This window comes from Chrysochloris asiatica, unplaced genomic scaffold, assembly GCF_000296735.1.
Source record: "Chrysochloris asiatica unplaced genomic scaffold, ChrAsi1.0 scaffold00132, whole genome shotgun sequence".
Lineage (NCBI taxonomy): Eukaryota > Metazoa > Chordata > Mammalia > Afrosoricida > Chrysochloridae > Chrysochloris > Chrysochloris asiatica.
The window spans coordinates 6,820,362-6,829,113 of record NW_006408650.1 but is presented as its reverse complement, the minus strand read 5'-3'; the positions used below and the strand labels follow the sequence as shown (position 1 = coordinate 6,829,113).

The following is an 8,752-nucleotide window of genomic DNA, read 5'->3' as shown; positions in this document are numbered from 1 at the left end:
GAAACAGAACAAGGGGGACACCCTGACATCCTGAGGGGAGCCTAAGATGGAGAAGGAAGCTTGGCTAACATGTGCTCCCGGCGATTGTGGGAGGCACCTCCCCACAGACAAGGGTCCCCTCCCCAAAGCTGGTTTCTGCTGTTTATCATTCAATCTGGAAGAAGAACAAGGCCCTCCCCACACCTCCCCCAGCCCCAGACTTGGCCCCCGGGGAGAGGTAGGAAGGAGGAGTGAGTTGTGGGAGGCAGTGCAGTGATGAGTCATCTACTGGGTCTTCTTGTCTTCAGGGGGATAGTAGGGAGGTGGTGGAGGCTGGTTCTGAGGAAGAAAAGAAAGTCCATGTAAAAAGGATCTAAACATGAGGAGTCCTCCCCCACCCTAAGTCTTTATCATCAAAGGCAGAAGGGCACTCACTGTGGGCATGTAGACGTTGTGGGGGTTGCCCGGGTCGTAGTAGGCGCTGGCAGCTGCTTCTGCAGCCTTGGCTTCCGCTGCATGAGAGCAAACACAGGTGGCCAGTAAGTCCAGGTGAAAGCCCTCCGCCCCAGCCTCCCCTTAGGCTCAGCCCAGAGGACCCAACGGAAGGGCCTGGTGCCGAGTCCTGCCTCCTCCTACACAGGAAGCCAGCCCAGCTGAGTTTACTGAGTGCTGATCATGCGCTAGGCACTGACCCTTCCATTCCTTTATGTGTCCCCTGGCCTAATCCTCCCCACAATCCTCCGGGTTCCTTACTATTAACCACCAGTGGGTGGGTTCGGACTCCACAGCAACCTCACCTGTGTCCGAGTGGAGCTCATCTCCACACAGTTTTTCAATGACTGCTTTCTCGAAAACAGACTGCCTGGACGTTTTCCCAAGGCACCACTGGGTGGACTTGAACCTCTAACTTTTGAGTTAATGCTTGCACCACGCAGACATGCTAGTCACTGTTAGCATCCGTTTTGTGGGCAGTAAACTAAGGCACTGCAGTCAGCTGACGGACAGAGTGGGGACAAGGACTCTAGCCCCTTTACCACAGTCATCTACCTAAGTGTCCTGTCTCTAAGCCCAGGGTCCGCTCATCACGTGGGGCTCCAGCCAGTCTCCTGCCATTCTGAAGCTCTCCACACCCATGGGGAGGAGGGCTGGTCCTGGAAAGTTGAAAGGAGGAGCTAGCAGCCCAGGGGTCTTACCTGCGGGAGTGGAGGGAACTTCAGGGCCACTGACCGGAGGCTCCATGGGCCCAGGGTAGGGAGGTGGAGGGGGCTGCACGTACCCCATGGCCCCATCCATCATGGGAGGTCCTGGATAGAACTCTGTTCCACAAGAGAGTGACAGAGACCCAGTGAGCACCATGGTCCCGGGCCCCGCGGAAGGCTGTCCCTGGAGCTGCACGCTGCCACTCTGAGGCCCGGCCAACGCCTGCCATTAGTCTTGGAGTGAACCAAAGAGCAAGTCTCCTTTGACAACCCTCTGGCCTGGGTGGGGGTGGTTAGTGGGTGGGTGGGATAGGGGGTGGGCAGCAAAGGACACTCACCAGGTGGGGGCGGTGGGTAGGGGTACCCGGGAGGGCAAGGGTACATTCCATTGGCGACGGGCGGGGGAAAGACATAGGCCCCGCTGGGCATGTAAGAGTACCCATAGGCTCCATTGGGGGCTTCACCTCGGGAGGCTATAAGCACAAGGGGGAGAGAGACGTGAGTGTGAGTGTCGCCTGCCTGGGGATGGGTGGGGGGGTGGGGGAAGCTGCAGGGTCCAGGAATGTGCACAGCAGACGGCACCCACCCTACCCCGCCCTAACCTCACCAGAGTTGCCATTGGGCTGGAGGAGGTGGGAGATCAGAGACAAGGGAAGAGGGACCCAAGCAGGAGAGAAAGGTGGATGGAGGGACCAGGAAGAGGTGGGGTGTGGATGTAGGGGTTCAGGAAAGAGTGTAGGGTGGATGGAGGGGGCCGGGGCAGAGGCAAGGAGTGGAGGGTGAATGGAAAGAGGGGTCAAGGAAGGGGGAAGGAGCATGGGGCTGGCTAAGAGTTGGGGATAAGGTACGGGTATCTGCTGTAAACATCTTGTGGCAATTTAAACAAATGCACTTTAATGGCTGGGTGTTTCGTTTGTTTGTACGAGGCCCTGTTAAAATGTCCTTGCATCCAAACAGCTTTGTTAAAATGCCAGAAACCTGCTTCAAGTAGCGGGGGAGGCTGAGGGGTGCCAGCCTCTGAGAGAGAGGCCAGAGCTGGTGCTAATTACAGGCTTCCTTCTACCTGGGCAGCCCAGCGCTCAAAGGCTTAGTTCTTGGGTGCTTACAAAACAAAACAAAGAACCAACAAACTCAAACAAACAAATAACAACAACAACCCCCTACCCACCCACCCCCACACGGTTTGGGGTGCTCTGGGTCCCTACTTTTCAGAGCCTTAAATACCTTGAGATGCCACCTGTAGCATTCGCTGTCCAAACTCAATGGCGCCCCCTGATGCAAAGGTCAACTTGTAGGAAGCAGAACCTTCCCAACCACCTGAAAAGGGAATTGTTAAGTGCTGGAGACTTGATTCCGACCCAAAGCAACCCTGTGTAGGGTTTCTGAGGAGCAGCTGGTGAGCGTGACCCACCGACCTTGCAGAGGGAGAGGAATGAGTAAACAGCTCAGAAAGTAGGTTATGTCCAGAGACATGGCTGTGTAGCTGCTCCCAGCCCCTATCCAACACCTGGAGGCAGAGGGTGGAATTTCTTCTCCCGTCTGTCTCCTTGCCAGGGCTGCTGTCCACATACCTTCCTGTACCTGCAGGATCCTTTTTGTAACAAGCCTGACGCCCCACCCTTGTAAGGATGCTTGTACGAAGGCCACAGTGTTTTGGGTTGGGACCTAGCATCTAGGGGACTGATTTTCTCAGTAGTAGCTACTGGGAAAGTAGCTTCATAGAAAGAGGCAATACGCAACCACAACTGATGTTCTAGCTTGAAGCAGAACACTGTGGTCCTTCTAATGACTTCTGCCTGAGGCGAGACCACGAGCCCCTCAACAGCAAGGCTGGGCCTGGTGGGTATGACTGTAGGCAAGTCCAAGGTCTCTGGTAACTGCAGAGAGGACCCTGCTTGTCAACTCGGGGCAGCTCACTTTCCCTGCTTTAACAAGAAGCCCCTCCCGAGCACGGGATCCAGCTCCTAAAACTTGGAGGCATACAGGGCATGGTAAGACTCTGCCTTGCTTAGCTGTCCATCTTTCTGCTGATTTCACTGTCTGCTAAAGCGAAGTGAGCTGCCATCTTTAATGCAAGTAATTCCCAGCTCTTGGCAACCCAAACCCCACCCCTGCTGACCAGCTGGCCGCTCACGTGTAGCTCTTGGCAATTAACAAGAAACACACAGGCGAGGCTGGCACAGGTCCACCCAAAACACCTCTCAGGGAGCCCCATCTGGGTCCCCGATCTGATCTCTTGTCACTCACCTCCTGCCTCGGCCTTCACAGTCCCTTTGATGTAGTTGGCACCGAACACAGGCTGTTTGATCTCACAGTCCTTCATCAGGTAGAAGGGCATCATGAAGGACTGCATGGCATCCTTCCCCTTGGACAGGAAGATGACCTGCGGGGGAAAGGATGAGGCTGTCCCTACCCGGACCCAAGCCTGTTCGGCCATCACGTCCTGTGTGAGGCGGTGACTCCCAGCACCAGGGAGCTTGGCAGGGCAGCATGCCACTCTGCCCAGACAGTAACAGAACCATCAGCCCAGGCTTGGAGAACCCCAGGATGACTTCAACCCATGATGGAAGATGCCAACCTGAACCCCCAGAGTCTGTGATGCCACTGGCTTCTCTCCTTCAACTGGGGAGTTGCAGGCAGTATATTCCCTGGAAACCTTTCGGCTGGCGTGTTTAATGCTGCAGGTACACCAGGCTTGCTGCCCAGGTTGGAGGCTGTGGCCATGCTGCTGGGTCATCTGCCACATCTGTCACTCTGGATGTGCACAGAAGCCCCGCGGGCCAGTCTTAGGGAAATCTGAACAAAATAAAAGCTTCTCCCTTTCAAGACTAGGTCATGCCAGCACGTACATCCAACCACAGAGACACTTTACAGCTGGTAGCTCTGGAATCTGCTGCTAAGAGGTCAGGTCAGCCACACGAGGAGGCTGGGGCACTAGAATCTATAAGCATATGACTGAGAAATACTGACCCAGCATTCAAAGGCCACTCAACCCACGAGGCTGAGGTGGACCTCAGACCCACATCCCTGTCTCAACAATCAGCCATCCCTCTGTGCAACTCACCCGATAGGGGGTCAGGTAGACGGTCCCTTTCTTGGTCCCTTTGAAGGCCTCTGGCACATTTTTCATGTCACTGAACGTAAGTTCCACATGTTCATAGGACATCAGGATGCTGTGACAAGAGGGGACAGAATGTGCTGAGACTGTTTGCAGACAAGATCTGGACCCCCAAGGACTCACCCCACAAGGCAAGCAGCTGCCTATCAGCAGTTGCCCGCACATCCCCTTATGTAACTGGAGGAAGGAAACAATTAGTGTAGGAATCAACAAAATGAGTGAGCTGGGGTTCTGCAGTGCCTAGAATCCCCCAAAGGCCCACTTAATACAGCCCCCACTTGGTTAGTGAGGTGAGGGAGCTACAAGGCCCTCCAGAGCGTGGCTGAATTCTCTGGCTGAACTGTACTTCTATTTTGTGATAAGTGTTCTGTTCCATTTCTAAAGTCTCTATACAAAAACCATCCTGTGACTTTGAAACTTTCAAAAACGTTTTCAGGCTTCCTTTAAACCTGAGTCTACCAGGATCAGCTCATAAAGCCCTTGAAATGGTCATGTACAAGCTGGGGGGAAATGGGATGAAAGATAATGCAATTTTCCCACAAACTTTCTGAAGTACCCTTGGATGTGCATCACTCTGAGGGGAGAGTCCAAGGCTCTCACCACCCTCAAAAGGGTTCATGACTAGATTATGGTTAACCGGCATTTCTGGGTGGTGCAAATGGGTAACACGCTCAGCTGCTAACCGAAGAATGTTAGAGCTTCAAATCCACCCAGAGGCACCTCGGATGAAATGCCTGGTGATCTATGTCTGAAAAATCTGCTACCGAAAACCCTATGGACCCCCTTCCAAGACTGAGACTCAAGGGGAATACATGAGCAGCAGGCATGTGGTCAGACTGGTGACCACATTGGTCACCGATAAGCGGAAGAGGGGGAAAAACAGCAATGAAGTTGTGAGCTAAGTCTGACCACGTTCAATAGACTCCTGTGAACATGGGTGGAGACCTGGTTGTCCAGCAGTATGGCTAGACCCAGGGACTCCTGGGCCTAGAGACAGTGACATGGCCACAGAGGACTAGAGCTGAGAGTGAAGCATCCAGCTGATATGAAGCGAGGGGAGATGCACAAGAACACCCACACTTGCAGATAGTACCCACTTGACCTGGCTTCAATGGCTGGATGATCAGAACTAGACTAGAAGAAGAAAAAGGGGAAAAAAAAGTCATCCACTACAATTTGATGTACTTCACCTATACTTATGGATAGCTCAAAAGAGGGAACAAATCTTTACAGCGAGGATCATTCCCACCCCCTCGATACACAGGTATGGGCAACTGTGAGGGTCGGAAATGTAAAAGTAGAGGTTTTATAGCAAAAAGAGGGGAGTGGTTGATTTTGCAGTCCAGGAGTGGAGGTCCTTGGAACCATCAAGTGAAAAGAGTGGAGTGTGGGACCCTACCCAGAGAAGCAGTGAGGCCAGAAATGGAGGCAGAGACGATGACGTGGAGAAATGGAGCAGCTGGAGACTCTGGACTCAAGGAGGGAGAGGGGCTGTGTACTGACGGCTGGGGAGCAGGCTTGCGGAGTGTACCCTTTGGTTGTTTGATGATACATGGAGGGGACTGTGGTCATTGCAATGAAACGAAATACGATAGAATGAATGTAAAGCTGGTGTTCTCCCATGTAAACTATCACATAATTCACAATAAAAACTTAAAAAAACAAAAAACAAAAAAACCTTTGAGTCAATTTAAAAAAACCCTATGGAGTTTAGTTCTTCTCTGAAACATATGGAGACACCAAAAGTCAGAACAGACGCGATGGCAAATGGTTTGATTTATTTTAAACTGAGGATGGAAACTTCAATGATTATATACAACAATTCTTTGTTTTCCAGAAAAGACGCTGAAGATTTTTATAAAGTAAGGCACACCCTTTTTTTAAGAGTCATGGTGCCCTGAGCCAAATAGGAAGACCAACAGGATAGTTTTTGTCTCAGAAAGACACAGCTGAGAGAGAAGAAATACAGTCTCTGGAGGGAGATGTTACCAAATGGCACTCCAAGTGTTTATCCAGAGTTGGGAGCTGGATCGCACACAGAGAAGCTACAAACCAGAAAGTAGTATGAGGTTCCTCAGATTACAAGATAAAAGGGCCGTGTCCACAGGCCATTTGTCTCTTTCCTCCTCCCAAACACCATAACCTTCTTGGCTAGGGAGGGAGAAGTGGATAGAAAAGAGAACTGCTACCAGAAAAGCAGAGCTCACAGAAGACAAGTAATGACCAGAAACAGATCAGCCCCTGGGTAGGTAAGATGGTGGGCAGAGTCAGAATTCTGAGGCCCAAGTTCATCCTAGGTGTCTCTTACTTATCCAGCATTCTCAGATGATTGGTCCCAGGCTGGGTGCTGGCCTAAGATGGCTACCAGGCCACTTCCAGCATGTCTCCTTGGGGACTGAGATTCCTAAGCTCCCTCTAACTCCAAGAAGTTCTCCCAGGTCAGCATGGCTGGCAGGTCCAATTCTCAATGGCCAAGAGTAAGAGAGAAGAGAGTCATTCCCTGAGAGTAGTTTTGAGGTTGGGGGAGCGAAATAATTGATTGGGAAGGGATGTAGAAAGTATACTGGAGTTGGGAGACTTCTGGACTATGGAATGACCCAAGTCAACGGGCATTCAAGAGCAAGAAACAAGGGATCAATCTTGACAAGGACCAGCACTGAGCCACTCTATTAATTTTACCTCTGGGGCCAGGCAGTAAACCGAGCAGTTCTGGAATATACCGGATGAATATGTACTGTATGCTGCTTATGGTGTCTGGGGTCAGGACTTCCTGGAATCATCCCTTTCTATTACAGCTCTGTGATCTTGTACAAGTTTCTGGGCCTCAGTTTCCCTATCTGTAACATGTGTATAATACTATCTATCCCACGGAATTGTTGTTTTGTTGTTAAGTGCTATGGAGTCGGTTCTGACTCATAGTGACCCTGTATAGTGTTTCTGAGGAGCAGGGGGTGGGTTTGAACTGCTGATTTTATGGTTTGCAGTCCACCACACCAGAACGTATTAAATTCAGTAGAACATACTCAGAGCGAGACACAAATAGCCTAGTAATGATAAACAGCAATTATGCTTGCCTAAAAGTCCTAGTGTGGCGCTGCGGGTTAAGGTGCCAGACTGCAAAGCCGTTTGAACTGCAAAGTTGGCGGTTCAAGCTCACCAGCTGCTCCTCGGAAACCCTCTACAGGGTCGCTATGGGTCAGTATGACTTGACGGTACTTAACAACACAACAAACCTCTGGTGGTGCAGTGGTCTAAACGCTGGGCTGCTAAACACAAGGATGGCAGTTTTAAGCTCGCCAGATGCTCTATGGGAGAAAGATGAGGCCCTCTGCTCCCCTAAAGATTTCCAGTCTCGGAAACCCTGTGAAACAGTCTCACTCTATGGGTTGGAAGGCTCTTCCCAGCTCTGAGTCATCGTCTCTGGTAAACATGGATCAAAACTCACCCCTGGGGTTCACTCTGCTCGAACCCCGTACCTTCCCACAAACCCCACAACTGAACGGAACATCCCGGTCCCTCCCCCAGGATCCACCCACCTCCCTCCAGTCCCGCCCCCAGCTGTTCCCCCTCCTCCTGCTGCACCCCAATAGTTTCCCCTCCTTATGTTCTGTCCCCACAGTCTACCGCGCACTGTCCACGCCATTGACACCCGCCCTTCAGTCCTCCAGGATCTTTCCGAAATGTTTTCACCTCTCGGTGTTGTTGACGATCACTCCGCCGCCCTGCGAGTGATTCTTGTTGAGCGCCATAGTGTCGGAGAGGGGTCCCGAGACTCACAATGCAGTGCGCTTGCGCTCCTCTTCGGCCCGCCCCAAGTGGCGTCGTTCGTATTAGAGTTAGCCAATCATAGCTCTTGCGTGGAGGCTTGACCAAACATCTGATCACAAGCGTCACGTGGTAATGGTTTACTCCCTCTTCCCCATTTCTCTTCCGCCTGCATCACAAACAAGTTAAAGACTTCAAGTGCCGAGGTTGCTCTTGAAACCTCAACCGCTCTCTCTGTGAAGGATGCATTTCGGAACTTGTAGTCTCTCAGATCAAAGGTTTGGATTGACTAAGTTGAAAGGAAGCCGGCACGTAACAGCAACAACAAAAGGAGTTTCAGTGGCGCAGTGTTTAAAGCTCTCACTTGCAGACCTTAAACATCAGCAGTTTGAACCCAGGACTGTTCCACAGAACTGCTTTTGTGAAGATCTGTAGCCTTGAAAACCTTATGGGGGCAATTCTACGCTGCCCTATCCAGTCGCTATTAATTACCACTGCAGGGGTCTTAGTGAAGCAGTGCTTAAAACAGTCGGCTGCTAACTGGAAGGTCAGCGATTCGAACCCACCAGAACCCTTAGTGGCAGATTTGGCAGTCTGCTTTCATAAAGATTTATTATTGTTGTTATGTATTATGGAGTCATTTCCAACTCAGAGCAACCCTGTATAGGGTTTTCTAGGAGCGGCTGATGGG

The 8,752-nt window shown here is 51.5% G+C and overlaps 1 protein-coding gene across 1 annotated transcript; it reads right to left on the bottom strand.

Annotated features, from left to right (window-relative positions):
- Nucleotides 1–264: 264 nt before the first annotated feature.
- Nucleotides 265–8,063, bottom strand: WBP2 (WW domain binding protein 2). The gene is made up of 8 exons (XM_006869568.1): nt 7,987–8,063; nt 4,243–4,351; nt 3,426–3,561; nt 2,403–2,495; nt 1,517–1,651; nt 1,173–1,295; nt 415–491; nt 265–318 (listed from the first exon to the last, which is right to left on the bottom strand). Exons 1-8 carry the CDS (start codon nt 8,043–8,045, stop codon nt 265–267), a joined length of 786 nt encoding a protein of 261 aa, XP_006869630.1. The 5' UTR covers nt 8,046–8,063.
- Between the last annotated feature and the right edge of the window lie 689 nt (nt 8,064–8,752).

Bases quoted from the DNA above. Each gene is read 5' to 3' on its own strand.
- WBP2 (XM_006869568.1), bottom strand. From the start codon at position 8,045: ATGGCGCTCAACAAGAATCACTCGCAGGGCGGCGGAGTGATCGTCAAC. The intron at 492-1,172 runs GTAAGACCCCTG...GCTCTCATGCAG, and splicing joins AGTTCCCTCCACTCCCGCAG to CGGAAGCCAAGGCTGCAGAA. The intron at 319-414 runs GTGAGTGCCCTT...TTTCTTCCTCAG, and splicing joins ACAACGTCTACATGCCCACA to AACCAGCCTCCACCACCTCC.